This window comes from Paralichthys olivaceus, chromosome 6 (assembly GCF_024713975.1).
Source record: "Paralichthys olivaceus isolate ysfri-2021 chromosome 6, ASM2471397v2, whole genome shotgun sequence".
NCBI lineage: Eukaryota > Metazoa > Chordata > Actinopteri > Pleuronectiformes > Paralichthyidae > Paralichthys > Paralichthys olivaceus.
Genome location: NC_091098.1, coordinates 16,459,297 through 16,478,491, shown reverse-complemented (window position 1 = coordinate 16,478,491; position 19,195 = coordinate 16,459,297). Strand labels below are relative to the sequence as shown.

Below are 19,195 nucleotides of genomic sequence, written 5' to 3'. Positions count from 1 at the left end.
AATGCCTCAGCCATCACTCATGCTGTGCATCATCAGCTCAGTGAGACCACCAGAGAGGCATCATTGTGGAAAACACTCTCTCCATCATTCACACATACATTTCTGACTCAGTTTAGGAAGCTGCATACTGTATGCATCAGATTGCCGCCTCAGTATTTGGTGTGTAAACAGGACATTAATAGTCATGTCATTGTGTAGGTGCACTACCAGTGTGTGTGTGTAACTGTGAGCCTTACCTTGCGTATGAGTGTGTCATGGTCTATTCTTCCCATGCATTAGTGTGTCAACGGACATAAGCAGACGTAGCAGGAGTGGTGAGGCGGTAAGGCAGGATATCCCCTCTCTGTCTTACAGGCTTCCTCTGCTCCTCTGGCACACATACAGAGATCCTTCCTCACCCCATCCTCTTCCTCCTCCTCCTCTTACTTTCCTCATTGCCTTGTTTTCTTCATTATTATTATCACATTCTTTCTTTTCCTCATGAGTAACATCCAGGTGGTGGTCTGCTCGGTCTTCTTCTTGACTTGGACCATTTTTCTCCATCTTCAATTCTCAGTCACACTCTCTCGTCATTTTCTTCTCACTTCTCCGCCTGTTCACACATGTCCCATCTTATTTTTTGTATGTGCAAAAAAAAAGGCAAAACTAGAAGATCTAACAGGGAGTGAGTGACGACAGGGAGTGGGTGAAAGTGAGAATGCATGCCATCTGCTTATCCGAAATGGGAACCATTCCTCTTAAAGTTTAAGTCGTGCTGATACAATTAGTTACATCCAAAGCAGCAGAGCTTTCCTTTTCTCTCACAGTACTTTTCCTTTTAAAGATGGAGACCTTGTGCAGCCTGGTAAACACACATATAATGCACCACAACGTGTGTGTGTCCAACTGGCTGCATAACTGCTCTGTAGAAATATAGTGGCCAATCTGTTCAAAACTGTTTTAAGATGCTCGGGCAAATATACTCATGCAAAGTAGTGAGACACTCTGCCTCTTTCTGTCTGTCTGCCTGTCTCCCCTTCTGTTTCACTCTGTGTTTTCAATCTATCCATTCATCCCTATATCTCTCATGTCGACCTCTCTCACCTACCTTTGCTTAAAAGTGTCTTTATGTGTGTGGAACTGTTTGCCCATCATTGCAGCAAATTTCCCCAAGGCTCCAGCCACTGTGGTCAGGCCACAAACCTGTTCTCAAACACACACACACACACACACACACACACACACACTGTAACACACTGTAACACACTGAATGTGTGAGCCTGCTATGCACTGCATGTGCAGATTAATTCTGAGTGGTGGCACTCATCAAACTCAAACTACTAGCTTCTCTGATGTCAGGCCAGATTGCTCAGGTCAGTCAGTCAGACACCCTGCCGTGTGTGAGTGTGCATGTGTGTGTGGTTAGAAACTACGCAGAGAGGGTCAGAATATACTGTATGTTTACATCAGTCATATATTAAAGTGATTAGACTGTGGAGCCAGAAAGACGAGTCTTGGAACAAACAAGCAGCTGTGTGCCGCTAACACACACTTTACCTGTGTGTCTATGTGTTTTCAAGAAAACCAACCCATGTCTTTGCCCCTCTTGCATCTGTGTGCCACACAGACCTGCCTTGTATGCAGTCACTCTCGTTTCACCAACCTTAATCCCTCATCAGGGAGGTATAAGAGCTGAGGTACAGCACCTATTAGCCTTAAATTACGTCCCTTACCCCCCTACTGGCCTACGACCGGCCCCCAGAGCCCCCATAACTGTCACCTCACGGCTCTGGTCTCGGTGTGGCATAACCGCTTCAACATTGGTCCTTTATTAAAGCTTGCTGCTTCGAATGAATGGCTTCAGGCTTAACACAATAAAACAGCTAATGTATGTCTGTGTTTTTGTCTGCTGCTCAGCTCCTGTATCACACACACTCATTCAAGGCCAGATGGATTTAAGGTTGGACCTTAATGTGTGTCGTTGTCATTTTTAAGTTCAATTGGCGCCAGGTTTAGTCACTGTTGAAAAATGAGCTGTTTTTAAAGCACCTCTATAATATTGAGTGTAGCAAACAGGACACGGTTTGTTTTCTCTCTGGTTCAGAGTCAACCGTTTTATGCAAATGGAGGAGAAAATGGGCATTAGCCCAAAAGACTGCTTGTCTGAAAACTCGTTCCAACAGTTGGGGGCCTGATATCATCATAGCTGCGGGCATTGCTGCCTGCGTACATGAGAAAGTGAGCTGCACTAATGGAGCATAAACAGTACTCCAACTTAGTGGCAATACCTGTGTGCAGGCAGGATGCATTAATACACAAGAACAAATTATACAGCAAACAGTTGTATTGATTATTAATGAGTTGTAATGACTTTTAATGCTCTGTCATCACGATTACCTCTAATGGAAATAAAGTTAGATGAGAAATGACGCCATCGGGCTGTTTCTCCGTCTCTGTTTGAGTCTGTCTCTTATCGGATGGACTCCCACCTGTGTTAGGAGGAATTACAAGAATAGATCCTCTACAGCGCAATGAGAAAATATGCGTCCCCTTCCTGATGTGAAATGTTTCAGAGCAGCATCAATTTAATTTTAAAGTACGGATTTTTTATGTTTTGTATTTTATCTTATGTATATCTCATGGGTGTGGTTTTCATATATGTTGGTTTCTACCACACCCCAAACCTACTTTTACACTTCATTTATGTAATTTGACTTTGTGCTTTGTGAAATATACAATAATACATTTTAATATTAGACAAAGACAACACAACTGTTAACACAAAAGGCAGTTTTCAAATGATGGTTTCGTTTATTGTAAGATCCAAATCTACCATCAATGTGAAATAGTAATGGCCTACTCAGTTTCTACATCAACCAATTAACCAAATGTAATTGATAATTGGTTTCATTGTGATTAGCCACACCCAGGCTATATCCTCCTGTTTATCTGGATGGGCTCCAACTTTAAATGGGCTCTTCCTTGGCTCATTCACCACCCTTCCACAAAATTGAATGGAAATGGGTTCAGTAGGTTTTGAGTAATGTACTGAAAGACAAATAGCAAAGAGAACAACCTCCTTGCCAGAGGTATAGATGATCATTAACATTTAATCTATAAGCAAAAATATAAGAAATGATGATGATGATGATGGTGATGATGCTGAAACCTGGAAATGATGAGGAGGATGATGAGGGTGGAAAAGAGTTCATCTGATTTGCTCCTGTGTTGACTGGGATGGGGCGTGCAGAGCGATGAGATGACGTATAGCTGAACGTGCCAGAGCCATAACTGTGGTCCCTGGACGGGCGCTGTGGCTTCTCTGGGCCTGTCTCATCAATGTGACACACTCATGGAGACAGACCCGCGCACACATACATTTGTATGCATACAGGGGAGGGTAGACAAAAATATATATAGACACCAACACTCTCACACGTGCATTTGTTTTAAACCACTGAAGTATAATGGTTGTGATTACGGATGGACTGTCATTGGGGAGAATCTATACCCAGCAAACCAAACGGCCTGTGCCTCTATGTAAACTGGGGGAGGGGGGGTCACCATACTGTTGATCTGAAGGCAGGAAGCAGTTGAGAAATGAGTGACAGAGATGACAGTAGAGGTAATTCGAGGCAGGTGAGGCTCATGTGATGATCATTTGAGGGTGGACCTCCTGTGATTAGGACTCGTAAGAAACTCAGAATGTCAATGGATGAATAGAGCAGCTAATTAATTAGAAGAGGTTGGTGTGTGTGTGTGGGGGGGGGGTCTTTATGCTGGTTGCAATATTTGATATCAAAGAGAAATCTTTCTTTCTTTTTGCTCTTTCTATCTTTCGCTCTTTTTGTTGCGCATTATTCCTTTTGTTGTTTTTTCTTATTTGCATTTTTTTTTTTTCTTTTGTTTGCTCTTTCCATCGCTTTCTTACCATTAAGCTGTCTTTATTTACCTCTTTCTGTTTTTTGATCTTTATTCATTTTTCTGTTTAGCTTTCTTTCTAATTTCATTCTTAGCTATCTGTCTTTCTTTTTTTCTCTTTCTTTCTCTCTGCCGTTCATTCTTTCTTCTGCTCTTTTCATCTTTCATTGTTATGCTCTTTCTTTTGCTCTAATGGTCTTTCATTTGCTTTCTTGTTGTTTCTTTCACAAAGAAATAAATAAATAAAATTAACAACAAAGGGATTAATAGCAAGGTGTTAAAGGGAAAAGTGATTTAATGAGAGAACTCTTGAAAAGGATGTTTTAAAAAAAGCTGATGTTGAAACAGGAACAGGGAGCATGCTGGTAATTTATCGCCGAGCCCTTGTGTTCAGACTCAAGGGTGTGCAGCAAAACACAGGATCTGCGGTATGTGTGTTTTAGAGAGAGAGAGAGAGAGAGAGAGAGAAGATCGGCGGGTGAATCAGCCAGTGGGAGGAGAAAGAGACAGAGAGACAACGAGAAAGAAGGAGGGAAGGGAAGAGGAAGAAGGAGGAGAGGGGAGGGTGAATGAGCCATGGGGGGTAGAGTGAGCAAGCCAGTGACTGAGTGAGAGGCTGAGGGAGGAGAGAGAGAGAGGAGGAGGAGGAGGGATGTTGCTGCTGCTGTTCCTCCTGTCAGTCGGCTGCTGCTTGCCTGGTAAGCAGGAGGGAGCACAGAGGAGGAGACAGAGGCTGGTCACTGCTGCGTTTCGCTCCTGCAGCGCTATTGTCATCTCTGTGGCACAGGGAGCCACAGACGCGCTGTGAAAGAGTGGATTTACAGAGAGACACTGATCTGCAGATCCATGGATTACCAGCAGTGAGTAAGGGTGACTGCCACACTGCCACTCCACTAACCAACTCGTCATTTTCAGCAGAGGGGTGAACCCACAGCCTCACACAGTGGGGAGTCTGGCTCAGTCTGGACCCAGTGGAGACAGAGAGAACGAACCAGACAGTGCTGTTGTTTTTAACTCCATCTCTCATTCTCACCTCTCCATCCGTTTCTTTCAGTCTGCTCGCTTGTATTTCACAGTGTGCCACTGATTCTTTTGCTTGGCTCTCTGCAGGGGGGATGCTGGAGGCTAATGTGGCTAACATTAGCATGACGGCGAAGCCCAGAGAGCTGAACCTCAGGTCTGCTGCTGCCGTCTCCTGCCAGGATACTTCAGCCCAGGCCATGGCCTCTAGGAAGCCCCCGCCCAAGCCCTCCGCTCTGCCCCAGGGTCCTTCACGTCCCTCCGGGTCAGAGCTCAAAGTCTACCGGCCCTCCTCTGGATCTATCCCAATTCCAATCCCCAATCCTTCTGGCCTCCGCAAGCAGCGATCACTCAACAACTTGTGTGTGCTCACTGATGCTGAGAAGAAGCTGCACCTGTACCAGTCTCCACGGTGGAATGATCTTACAAACCGGCCTGGCGCTGGCGCCAACAAGGCAGGACAGACTAAAACAGGTCCGGCTGGGGGTGGGAGACCTCCGCTCTCTCGGACCCTTTCAAAGTCAGAACAATCTCTTTTCCAGGGAAAACCCAAACCACTCTGCTCGCCAGCAGTCACTTCCAACACCGGCAAGCCGAGTCGAATCCCTGCCCCTGGTAAACCACGGGGACCTTACGCTGAGGTCAAGCCCATCAGCAAGGCCTCTGAGGTGGGACAGAGTGCAGACATAGACCCCTCTGACAACCAAATTAAAGCTCACTCCAATGGAGCCGGGAGCACCGGGACTAATGGCAAGAAACCAGGGGAGAAGGTGAGATCTGCCTCCCTCTCGACAGAGGACAAGAAAGAGAGGAAAGGGATAGAGGGGGAAGATGACAAGAGCTTTCTGAAGGTGGACCCAGAATTGGTGGTGACGGTGCTTGGAGACTTGGAGCAATTACTCTTCAGCCAAATCCTCGGTGAGTCCATGATCACTACCCAATCCTGCTTGACAACATACAGGTGCAAATCATACTGTACATCAAGTAGAAACACATTGAGTAAAGTAAACATCCTCTCTGCTCTCCACACCCAAACTGTTCCCTCCAGCTCTGGACCTAAAGCATCAACAGTGAATTTTAAATGAGTTGAGTCTCTATTGCAGCAGAGCAAAATGTCAGTGTGTTTTTCTAAGTGCTACTCACCAGACGATGGAGAGAGACTCCTGCTCTGTAGGTGGCAATAACCTCTCTGCTTTCTTTGCGGCAAACAAATGTGCTTCGTCCATATGAGCAAATCGATTTTTGATGTACGTATTTGCTCAGATTTGTGTGTGTGTGTGTGAACTAGCATTGTGTGCTCCCATGAATCAGCTGAAGCAAGCGCAAGGCTGAAATTGTTTTGTCGTTGAATCATTAGCTAGTGCTGGAGTGTTTTTTCGTCCCAGTCTCATCTGACCCACTGCCACAGTGAGCTAGATATAGATTAACCGATTCAATACCTCCCTCTTTTTTCACATTTTCTCTCTTTTTCTTTCTCACAATCACTTCTACACCCACAGCTCTGTCCATCCGTCAGTCCCCACATGTGTGTGTCTATGTTTGTTTGTATTTGAGACTCCATGTTTCCCATCAGTGCTGCAGTCCTAGCATCTCCAGGCTCATACCAGAGTCAGCCATTCGTTAATAAAGGCCGTGTGAGCGGCACTCGTGGGGTGTGTGTGTGTTTTCTCTCGGTAAATAAATCGGCTGCATATTGAGCCAGGCTGCGGGTCACAGTGGGCCACATATTTAGCCTCGCTCCACACCCTCACCCCTTCCTCCCCCTCCTCTCTTGTCCCATTGATCTCTGGGACGCTGACAGATGGTCACTATCCACCACCACCTCCCCACCTCCTCTGCCTGTTACCGGGGGCAACGTGTGGGAGAAGAGCAGGGAATCTGGGGGGGTGGTGGCATGGACAGGTAGTTAGTGAGCTAACATGCACACACACACACACATACCTTTATAAACACTTGTGTCACACACACATGCCACACACACATGTCCCACACACAGGTCACACTTTATCGCCAAAGTTGTTGTCACTGGGTTTGTATTTGGAGAATAGAGGCAGATTTTGTGTTCTGGTCAAACCAGTGTCTGAATCTGCACCTTTCATCCATTATTCATCCTATGTTTCTCTCTCTCCATATTGCTCATTCTCTCTCTAAACCTCCCTCTCGGCAGAAAGCAGATAGCATCAGAGAGCGAGGGAGATGACGAGTCATTATATCTGATTGATATAAAGAAATCATTTTCTGTCTAACATCATCCCACTGTTTGTCTTCTGTCTTTCCCTCTCAAGTTATTTCTCTCTCTGTCTCTTTCTTTCCCTCTTCGCCAGCTTGCCTCCCACAACTCAGCCCCAGATCACAGCTTGTATGACCTTGCCCCCACAGTTTTTAGAGTGTGTGTTTGTACTGTACATGGTGTGTGTGTGCGAGCGTGTGTGTGCGCGCGCGCGTGCACGTGTGTGACCTTGTTCCACAGCTTGTTGTGATGTTGCTGGCCACACCTACGTCAGGCAGCCAGGTAGGGAGTAGAGGGGAAAAACAGACAGACTAAAAATAGAGGAAGAAAAACAGAAAATACATTTATTGAGGAAAAGTGAAAGGGCAGGGCATCATTAACAGAACAAGATAAATGTGAAAGAAAGAGAGAGAAAGAGACAGAGACAGACTCCAAGAGAGACTGGAGTAGAATAAAGGTAAAAGCCGGTGACCTAAATTTCTAGCATCCCTTGTGACCGGCGGTAGCTTTGGGTCATCACAGTCTACCAAAACCTGCCAGAGGTTTATCATAGAAACCTGTGTGTTTTGTGTGTGTGTGTTTGGGACAGGTTAATTGTAGCTTGCCCTCTAGCTTGCGGCTATGGGCTCATCCTTTATCGTATCTGCTTCTCCATTTCCGATGGCACGAGCAGCTAATTGGTTTCTGCTCCGTGTGCTCTGTCATAGGAAGATAGATTATGAATGTCCAATGGATCATTCCCAGTGATCTGCTCCTCCCTCCCTTCCCCATGCATGGTCCCATCTTCTCCTCATCTGCGTCCTACATACATTAAAGCCGTGTGTCCCAGCACAGCATGATATTATACTAGATTTGATAATGAATCTAGCTCAACTCGGTCATAGCCTTCTGTACTGGAAGCTACTTCTTAGCTGTGGGCTACAGGGCGAAAATTATAAGCCTGTGTCTGCATGTCATGACAGTGAGCAGGATTCACTGGGACATTGTTTTTGGAGACCAGGCTACAGTACTGGGCAGATAATGGAGGCAACCAAGGAGGTCTAATTGGAATGTATAACCCAAGATAATCAGCTATTCATCTGCATACACACACACACACACACACACACACACATGAAGAGGTCTTCTAGGTCAGGTTAGGCCTGATTTAGGATTAGCGTCAGTGTTATCTGTTTTTCTTTAATCGGACATAAATGTTTAACCACTGAGCGATCAAGAGCTTTTTTCTAATTGGATTTTAAGAATTACTTGACTTGTTTGTCCATAGGCAGCAGTACATTCAGCAGTAATATGCTCAAATGCAGCATGTTTTATAAGATACTAGTGCTGGACCAATTTTAAACCAGTTTGGAAAGGTAATGTGGTAATATTGGTGGCAGATTTCTTTCTGAAGCTGTAAGAGGGACCAGCAGTCATTGAGCTGCGGCAAGTGCAACCAGAACCCTGAAACTGCACCACCGCTTCTGCAGAAAGAGCTGTTCACCTGTTTAGTCAAAGTTTGATGAAACTCAACTCAGTATAGACCGGAACTGGAGGTTTTATCTTGAGTTGGGACTCGGGTCTGAAGATTGTGTTGGTTGATTAACAGACCTCTGAAATAGTCAACAATGTAAGTTACAAAAAAATAACCCTAGTAGATATAGAAGAAGAAAACTCCATTTATAAAATTCTCTTCTGAGCGACCTTCTTCGACCTAAACTGCACCTTGTAAAGCATATACTGAGTAGATTTCCAGGGTAACCTAAAGCACTGAACCTCAGATGTCTTCCACTAATGACACCTCCCAGTCTCATCCAGCCCCCATAATGAGGTGTACGATAGAGGGCAAGCTCCCTAAAGCAGTGGCCTTTTCCCAGCATGGGGCAGGCATGGTTTAGTGGATCCAGTCTAAAGACACCAGCAAGCATCCAGATTAGGCCCTGCATAAAGATAATGAGAAGATTCAGCCTCCGGTCCACTAATCACAGATCTATCACCCTGGAAAAGGCCAGCTACCGAGACTAAAATAAATTACAGATTAAAGCTAAAAGGACATCTGTTTGGAGGGAGATTTTGGTATTTAAGGGGAATTTTACTTTATGAAGGATCAGAAGGAGAATATATAGATTTAGTTTAGAAGATTGGATTTTGGTGCTGAGCTGAAGAAGTGACTGTACAAACTGGTGGAGTAAAGATGAAGGCTCAGGGGAAGAGAGCTTAATGCAACTCACATGGATGCTCATAAAGGCAGCCTTCATTAACAACGTGTGTGTGTGTGTGTGTGTGTGTGTGTGTGTGTGTGTGTGTGTGTGTGTGTGTGTGTGTGTGTGTGTGTGTGTGTGTGTGTGTGTGTGTGTGTGTGTACGTTTGCACATTTGCGTGACTGATGGTTACTGCTGAATTCTCGTCAGCTGTCTGCGGAACAATAAACCCTACAGAGAAATCGACAAAGCCTAAAAAAAGAAGACACAGACAGGCAAACACACACATGAGAGAACTTAACAGCGCTGCAGGAAATAACAAGAAAGCACCGCAGCTTTAAAGCTCACACATGCTCACACACGCACATTCAGCGTGTGCCACATTCAGTCACCGATATCTCATCCTGTCGGCTCCCCTGTATTCATCCTATTGGCTGTGGCCGAGGTATTATTCATCACCGGGCCCTGCTTGGGATCACAGTGCTCTAATGTGATGCGGGTGCGGACAGAGTGCCTGATTCTACCCCGAGCTTCCTTGACTGAAGGATTCAGGGCAGTCATCCTCCCAATCGAGGCACTGGTGACAAGCCGAATAAAACAAACGTTCAAGGAGAGCGAGGAATAAAAGTGTCATTCCAATTCCCTGTCGCTTTCTCTCTCTCTCCGTCATCTCTTTCAACTCTGATGTGAGTTGATGGGTAGTAGTGCTCCATCACCAGTCAGACAGCAGAGAGGATATTTCTGGTACAGATGATTCAGGAGGTGGACAGAGGACATATTTTCATCTGATTGGGATAAAAAAATGTTCACATGTGCGGATGCATGGATGATGATGATGCATTTTTCTCTATATGTTTGTATGTGTGCGTGTGTATCTTTACAGTGCTTTGTGGTCATTCTCTAAGGACTTAATGCAGGAGCCATTGCATTAGTGCTGTCTGCTTCCTGCCGTCTTCCTCCTAAATCATATTAGTACTGTGTTTTTGTCCAATCAGCTTTTACACACACGCACGCACGCAGGCCGCAATACAAAAGCTAGTTATTATGCGATTATTATCATGTACAATGTACTGTAGTCTGTACATCTTCCAGCCATCAGTATGACAGTAGCTTGTAATAGTTTGTATTGTTGCATGAAAGATTTAAGTGTGTATTGACTTCAGCGCTCAAACCTGCACTTAAATTACTTCGAATGACTGTCACGGGAGAATTGCCTCTAAATTGCTACAATCGAGCAACTACTTAGTTTCGATTTCATGATGAAATAGAGAAGATGGATAAGGAAATTACAAGATATTGGTCATTAACATTCCAGTCTTTCCGGAATATACTATTACATGCCTTTTCCATGTTTACATTTAAATGACTGAAAGTCTTTCAGTCCCACAGATGCTGACATTTCCATCTTTGATTTGTGTCTCCTCTGGCTAATCTGAACAGAAACGTGGTGTATGTTTACTGGTAGAAAGAAAAAGGGCTGGAGGATATGGCCAAAAAGTTTATTAAGATAAAACTTTCCATATCATTGGATGGAGAGATTTATAACGATAAATATTACATTATTATTGTAAATGCAAATATTTTTTTCTGAGTCAAGGTTGTGTTGTTATTATGAGCAGGGAATCAAAAACACTTGATGAACAGCAACACATTTATTAACATTTATTGCTATTAATGAAAATCCTATTGATATAATTATTGATGTATCGATCAGCCCCAGAACTAAATGATATAGTATTTATATATATATAGATATAGTATGTATTTATTAAACCTTTGATTTCCATGTGTGTGAGGGGGGTAGAGACAGAGTGAGTTATGTAGGCCACCTTGTGATAGAGAATACTTAGTATTCATTTATTTTTGTTCTATCTGTCCTTTCTTGAAAGGTCTGAGATAAAAGTGCTCATTGTTGCTGATGTAGCTGTTTGTATGTTCACACACACACACACACACACACACACACACACACACACACACACACACACACACACACACACACACACAGACACGCACACACACAGATCTGACTGTGTCTCATGATAATTGTTAGCTTACACCAGTTATAATGCTAATGCTGTCTCAGTAGTGAAAACTGGAGCTAACAGATCTGGGATCAGCTGTTTGTGACACCTCCTCTGATCCTTTGTTTTCCTAAATGTATGCAGTACTGTACCCCATCACACGTTCAGTGGTTACAATTCTTTTTGTATAAGGATTTTTTGTTAATCAACCAATTATGCTACAAAGCATAACATTTGATTCATCCTCTAATCAGATCTCTGAAGTCAGATATGAAAGTTGTCAGGCTTGAATTGTCAGGCTGCAGAGCTGCTGCTGCAAAATGAGACAGAGGGAGGGAGTGGGGGCGATGTGAGCAGCCCCAGATGTTCGGTAAACAAACACGACAGTAGGCACAGAACTAAAAATTCAATGTCAAAATGCAAACACTGCAACAGCAATAACTTTTCAGCCAATACCATAATGAGGGAGACATCCTTTCAATATTTTGTGTTTTATTACACTATGTTTGCAGTATTATAATATTGAATTGACAGAAATGGAGTACCTTGTCCAGCAACTGGCATGAACAGCTTTTAAATTAGATTTCAGTAAATGTGTGTCGATCATTTTGTTCATCAAATGAAGATTAATCCTCTGAAAGTTTTGATTATCAAGTCAAATTTCAGTTTCTAGATTCTCAACTGTACATTTTCTTAATATTTGGGTTGAGAAGATGTCACCTTAGACAATGGCAATTTGTGTTGTGCTTTTCACCAGTGTCGGGACAATTTACAAACCAGCGTCAGGTTTTCTAAATTACATTAAAACTACATCTAAATGTTGAATTCTGTCCATGTGCTTACTGGCTGTCATCCCTCCCACTCAGCCACAGCGAGCAGACTGTCTGACATTTGTGAGCAGAGCTACAGCTGGGTTTCACAAGACACCATAAAAAACAGTTCCACAGGAAACGACTCTCTTGAACAGAAATACACACAAACATTGCCACATATTATCTGCCTTAGCTATGCATGAGCGTATACGTTGGGAGAGTGTGCATGCATGAATGTGTGTGTGCATATGATGGATTCTGTATTTAGATTTGCTCAGTTTTAGATTCAAGTTGAAAGTTTTAAGTGCACACAGGAGGCACAAGAGACTAAGCTGAAATATCTGACATTTCAGACTGCTATGCAGGCATGCACACACACACACACACACACACACACACACACACACACACACACACACACACACACACACACACACACACACACACATATCCATCTACCTGGACGATTGTTGTTTTACCTCGGGGTGATTCTTTTGTGACAGCCTCCTCTGCATACCATGAGTGTCTTTATGTGTTTTATTATATTGCACCTCTGTTCATCTATTTTAATCTCAAAGCCCCTCTCGCAGATTTGCAGCTCGGCACAGAGGAACACTCACTCACGCACTCACTCACTCACTCACACACACTCCCCTTTGTGTTTTGAAGTCTAATCAGGAGGTGGGAGGTGAGGTGTTCTTTTGTTGTTACTCTGCTGAGGTCTCGACCTCCGTCTCTGAGAAAGTAAACTTCTCTTAAGCTTCCTCACCTTCCTCTCGAAGCAGATAGTGCTGTGACCTCTGAGCAGATAAGGCTGTGGTTAAGGAGATACGGCGTGTGTGTTTATGTGAGTCTTTGTGTTTGGGGCAACTTATAGAGAGACATTATTTCTGGGGTGAAGGAGAGCTCAGATGATAAGAAAGAGAAAAGGGGGATTTTAACTCTGAGCCAGTCAACCTCTCTGCTGGAATCTTGCTTGAGGTTTTTTGCTTTTAAATGGATGTCAACTGCCCCAAACCCCCACTCTTGTATATCGACACACTAATCCATGGCTGTATCATTTGTTGCATGTGAACCAACAACTGCACTAATTTCTTGTACGCAGATGCAATATTGTTTTCCTCTGACATGCTCATTAACCATTCATGTCACACAGCCGATATGATCTTCAAGGGATCTAATATCCTGTCGCAACATCCCGGTGCTGTGTTGTTTTGTGTTTGTGCACGTGTTCATGCTTGAGTATGCGGATCCACATTTGGGTGCATTAGCGTGTGTTTGTGCGCATTGTCCAGATGTGCAGAAATGGCTGTATGCTGTAATGCTTCCTGTTTTGCAAACTGTCTGAGGTCAACAGAGGGCTATGATGTGATCAGAGCAAAAAGAGGCGTGAGGAAACAATGAATGAGAGAACCAGCCTCAGTAGACAAGCTAAGTAAGATAAGAGATAATAACCTGTAAACTGTCACTGTATAAGCATGTTAATATACACATTATGATCAGTGTATATCTGGGTTTTCACATGCTCAGTGTTTCACCGTTCCATTTTTTCTCCCAATGAAATATTTCTAAGAAAGAGTACGACACTGAAACAACAACACAAACCACAAAGGTTTTACTGGCATCCTGTTTGTAGATTCTTTTACATCAGTTGTCAGGAATGCAGTAATGATTGTCTTTGCAGCAAACAAACAGCCACTTGAAAGTGTATGATTGACACAGACTGACTCACCAATATGGTTGTTTGGTTCCGATGGAAAGTAAAACAAAATTCTGATTCTGAAATACCTGATATTTACCAGCTTGACCATAAACTTAATTATAAGCAATTATAAATACAAATAAAAGCAAAGAGAGAGAGAGAGAGAGAGAATCTAAACAGAAATATAAATTTTTTCTGCTGTTGCTTCTTTTAAATAAAAGTTTTTATATTAGCATATAGATGAGAAACCGATATAAGAAGCTCATATTATTCGTTGGTCTCTACTTTACACACATCTTTTAAGATACAGAAGTTTTATAGTGTAGTACCAGCGATGCTCAACCACACCCATTTATCATGGGATAAGCTCAGTGTAGCCCGAGGACAGTTCCAGTGACACTAACATATGTGCTCACACACGGACTGGACAGGGACAAATGAACTCCGGAGGGAAGAAAAGAAAGTATAGAAACAGGAGCCATTTCCAAAACCTTCATTCATATTCTGAAAAACCAAAGCTCGAGATTACTGGTGAACATGCACACTGCTGTACAGGAAGATGCATGAATACAGAAAACCATGCTGTCAAAGATGGATGTGATATTACCATACACACACACACTCACACACACACAACCACTCCTGCAAGGACAGAGCCATTAGTGTATCTTTGGGGAGTTTGTTTCTGTTCTAATTGCGAGCAGAGTCAAGTGAACCAGGAGAGGATGCCAAGTGGACAACAGTCTCTGTCACGCATTTGTTTGCTCACTCACTCTCTTGTTCATCAGACGTCCACATCATGCAATACTCATCATTTCCTCTTCTTTGAAAGAACAAGGCTGGAAATATCTACTTTTGTTTTAACGTCGAGAAAGTCCCAGAAATACATAGCTAGCATTTCCTGGTTATTCTTCTCCAGTTGTTGTTCTCAAACTATGAAAAATACATAAATGAGTCACACTGAGTGTCACGCTCCATTATGAATAGTTTATTTTGAGTCAGTCCTCCGTGCACCATCCTGTAGAACAAGTCACCAACAAACCCATGTAGTAAATAACATTCTCTTTGAATAGAAGTTACAGGCATTCTATTCCATCAGCCTTATCAGTTTAAACCATGTATTTGTGATGCCGTTGTTGTGTATCCTCAGCCAGATAAGTACAGTGTTGGTTGAAATATTTTGCTGAAGCTCTAGGAGGATGGTGGTAGTAGGGGCATCCCACCCCCTTTACAGGCAAGGCAACTTTTTTTCTCACTTCTCAGTTTTAATTTCTTCCCTATTTTTATTTCAGATTCTAACCACTCTCCCTCGTTGTTCACCAACATACTTGCACCTATACACACAGGAATCACACACACACACACACACACACACACACACACAATCCTGAGTCTCTGTTCATGTCTTGTTTTGTACTGTCTCACTTGTTTTCCTGTTTTGTTTTGTCTTGCTTCACAATAAAAAAAAATCTTACATTAGGATAATCATTTAAAATATATGTTATGCCAGGCAGCAAAATGCTACATCATTCATACGAGACAATTCTCAAGGATTTACGTTTGCATATTTGACATTAAATCTTGCTGTATGAAATTCTTCTAAACTTGTCCTGTGGATTTAAACGAGTTCTAACTTTGATGCTACTTCAGAGGTCAGTTTAAAGGGCTTGTGACCACATCAAGAGGAAGTGATTCTTTTTATAGACATTTAACATTTTTAAAGCAATATGCCAAAATACAATATCCTCTGACTCTGCTCCTTTATACCCATAACTTTCCATTTCTTTGATCTTGTCAGTTTTTGTCTGTCTTGACAAAGAGCAGAGTTTGTCCTGCACATGCATCTCATGCACGCACTTAACAATAACACTCACTCCAACATGCTGGCTCTCAATTCAAGAGTCTGACTGAGCCATTAGGCTCATCAGCTGGTTTGACAGTCTCTTCAGAGCTGGAGTGTGTGTCAAGAGAAGAGGCAGGTGGAGCTTCCCTCACATTCACGCATGTGCACACAAGCACTACACTCAGTTGAAACCAGATGAGTGTAACTCACAGTTAAAACCAGATGAGTGTAATTCATCCACACCCCTGGGGAGCTGCTGGGGCTGACAAGGATATTTGCATTCGTAATTCCCCCACCGCTACGATGGCCAATGCACCCCCTCCCCATGCCAGCTGGGACCACCAGGGCCAGGGTAGAGGCGGGGCAGGAAGTCTATTACAGACACTTATTCTCTCTCACACGCAGGCGCATGCACAATCAGGCAGACCGTATCTAATCAATTTGACGCCGATGTTAAACAAAGCTCCCGTTTAGGATAATTAAAATCGGCCAATTAAAGTCTGTGTGTGTGCGTGTGTCTGAGTGTGTGTCAGACGTGTTGCAGGGGTTCTTTGTTCCTACTAAACCTTTTATACAACAAAACTGAACGTTTTAAGCTGAAAAGCATCTGTTTACAGCTTGAATTTCCACGCAGCACATCAGTTAAGTCATATGAGTGCTTCTGCAGAACAAAGGTTTATTTTTATATTCCTTATTGTTTTTATATTCATTTTATTGCAACATGTGAATGCGTGTGCCGTGCCCCATCATGCATATGTGTATGGGGTGTTTGAAAACAGTGTTAAGTGTGCAGCTGTTGTTGAGATCGACATGTCTGGCAGCTCATGATTTGCCGTCCTCCCTCATTATGGCCTCTCCTCCTCTTGACCTCCCCACTAGCCAGCTGGACTCATTCATAGGAGGGGTGCTTGTAAATGTGTGTGTGTGACGTCAGGGTTGTTTGTGATTTTTTCTTTTCAAGGATATTGACAAAGACAGTATTTATTAGTTTTTAGTTTTTTCAAAAGAGAGGGTGCTAGCTGAAAAGTCAATCATCCATAAAACTGATTGAAAATCAGAAACTGAGCAATATAACAAGATTTTTGAAAAATTCTTAATTCAATGATGATTTTGTCTTACTCTGTCCCGGGGTTATAGAAAACCTTTGGCTGTGTTAATTTGGGAGTCAGCTGGCATATTTCTAATGGTTTATTGAACTGAACCTCGAGGGTTAATAGACTCAGCAACATAACTCTTTTGTCAGCATCCACTCATCACATACACACCAGAGAGCGGGAGGCAGCAGGAGTCAAGGGCATGGGATACAGTTTAGGTGTAAGTCACTGTGGTTGAGTTGTTTTGGTTTTGTAGATGATGATTTAGAATATCGGCCACACACACACACACACACACACACAAACACAAACACACAGTCTGAGCAGATTACACTATATTAGGAAGGGGTGAAACAAATGCCAATGCGTCCCCTGGTGGGTTTAAGTGACAAAGGCTTTAGGTTTAGTCTGCTGTGGAACAGTCAAGGGGCAAAGGGGCAGAGTGCAGTGAGCGGGCACCAGGGCGCTGTGACTGAGTTAGTTAGAAAGGAAGCAAAGATAGATCCAGACTGACAGAAGTGATGTGAGTGGTCTGGGACACTTCTGTTGTCTGCCATCATATTTCATTCGTCGTGCTCCACTGCCATCTGGAAAAAATAACTGAGCTCACACTGCCACTATTCTGTCACATCTTTTCTTTACCCTCAGTATTCTGATCCCTTGTTGCAGATTTTGGTTTCTGGGTTTGTTGTGATGACCAGATTAAATCCCAAGGGTGCAGGGACTGAATATTATATGATTATCATGATAATATCATAGTGTTTTTGGATTATCAATCTGGTCAGTGTTGAGCACCTAGGAAACACCCATTATCATTAAACATACATATTATATATGTATAGTATAGAAGTGTTTTTAATCACTGTCCTTTGACTATGTAACATGGCACTAGATCTCTAAAAATATCCTGTGTGTGCATGTGTGTGCTTGTTTGTATGTGTGTGTCCTGCAGACCCGGAGTCGCAGAGAAAGAGAACCGTACAAAATGTTTTGGACCTTCGACAGAACCTGGAGGAGACCATGACGAGTCTGAGAGGGGTGCAGCTCAGCCACAGGTGAGCAATGCGCACACACACACACACACACACACACACACACACAAAACAACATCAGTAGAAACAAAGAGAAAAGTTAGGCAAACAAACTAATAGTAAATACGTAAAGAGAGGGGCAGTTGAGACGGGCGGATTCTTATTGACACTTCTAACAGTGTTATGGGGTGTGGTGGTTAACTGCCTGTTTGTCTCTCTCAGATCAATATCAGTATTCCTGATGGACCAGTAGCCGTCAGTCTTTCATTCTCATCCTGCTCTACTCCCCTTCTGTGTTGGTTAATACAGAACTGAAGCAGGATTAGCTCAGAACTGACTTCAAAGCTGTCTCTTCAAATGCACACTCACGCCTCGCATTCAAACACACAACAGGACACGCAATAATGCTCTGATTATATGAGCCTGTGTGTGTGTGTCCTTTCCCTTCCCCTGCTTCCTGTCTGTCACTGACTGATGGCAGCTGTGTCAAGCGTCTTCAGGTTTTGTCCTTGGGAGCTTCCCCTCTGTCCATTCGTCTCCTGCCATATATCCCCCATCCGTCCCTCAGTGGGAGCTCCATGCACAGAGAGCAAATCAGCAGATGGTTCCCTGCTGGAATACGTTTCCTCCGCCATTCATACTTTTATTGTACTGTAGTAACCTTGAATTACTCCCCACTGTCCCAGAGGACACTTTCTGCTTTGACGCCTACGGAAGTTTCCTGTGCAAATAAGAAATCATATTTCCTCTGAGTGTTTAGAGCGGGAAATGCATGAATCAAACAAATGGATTGGTTTGCAAAAAAATGGTTTTATCTACACATAACTTCTTTGATATGCTTTGCTTGCATAAAAAACAGAAATCCTGTGAAAAGAACAAGATGGGGTAGAATCCTCTCTCTCATCCTCACTCCATTTCACTCCTGCCTGTTTTACATTAGCGGTGATGCATTTCATTGAAAGTGTCTCTGTATTCTACCTGCAGACATGTTTGACTTTATTGTAGCAGGCAAAATCACCTTCACTGTTTTAGAGCCAGAAACTTTAAAAATGCAAATTCTCATCATTCTCTGCCGGGCACTGCACAGAAGATGTGCTGTGCTGCTGCTTAAGCTAGCATGCAGATTGTTGCATCAGTGCTGATATTTGTAGACTCGCACAAAAGTGACAGAGCAGAGAACGTGAAGGCATGCAACACTCACACACTCACAAAGGCACCTGGATACCAACCAAACATTTGAAAATGAGTCTGTCTGAGAGAGGAGGATGCAGGCTGGGGTGAGGATGGTCGAATGGAGGAAGCAGCTCCTAAGCCTTACGGCAAAAAAAAAGAGGAAATTAAAGAAGTTCACTTCTGGTA

The 19,195-nt window shown here is 43.2% G+C and overlaps 1 protein-coding gene across 13 annotated transcripts in view; it reads left to right on the top strand.

The window, feature by feature from the left end:
* Window positions 1–19,195, top strand: part of nav1a (neuron navigator 1a) — an 83,036-nt gene that overhangs the window by 14,715 nt on the left and 49,126 nt on the right. For 8 of the 13 annotated variants that reach the window (XM_069526027.1, XM_069526024.1, XM_069526032.1 and 5 more), the window contains 2 exons: window positions 5,011–5,838; window positions 17,758–17,860. In XM_069526027.1, the coding sequence (XP_069382128.1) occupies window positions 5,011–5,838; window positions 17,758–17,860 (931 nt within the window). Of the gene's footprint in view, window positions 1–4,394; window positions 4,761–5,010; window positions 5,839–12,866; window positions 13,014–17,757; window positions 17,861–19,195 lie in introns of those variants that run through there. The other 5 variants (XM_069526035.1, XM_069526034.1, XM_069526033.1 and 2 more) reach the window with 2 other exon arrangements.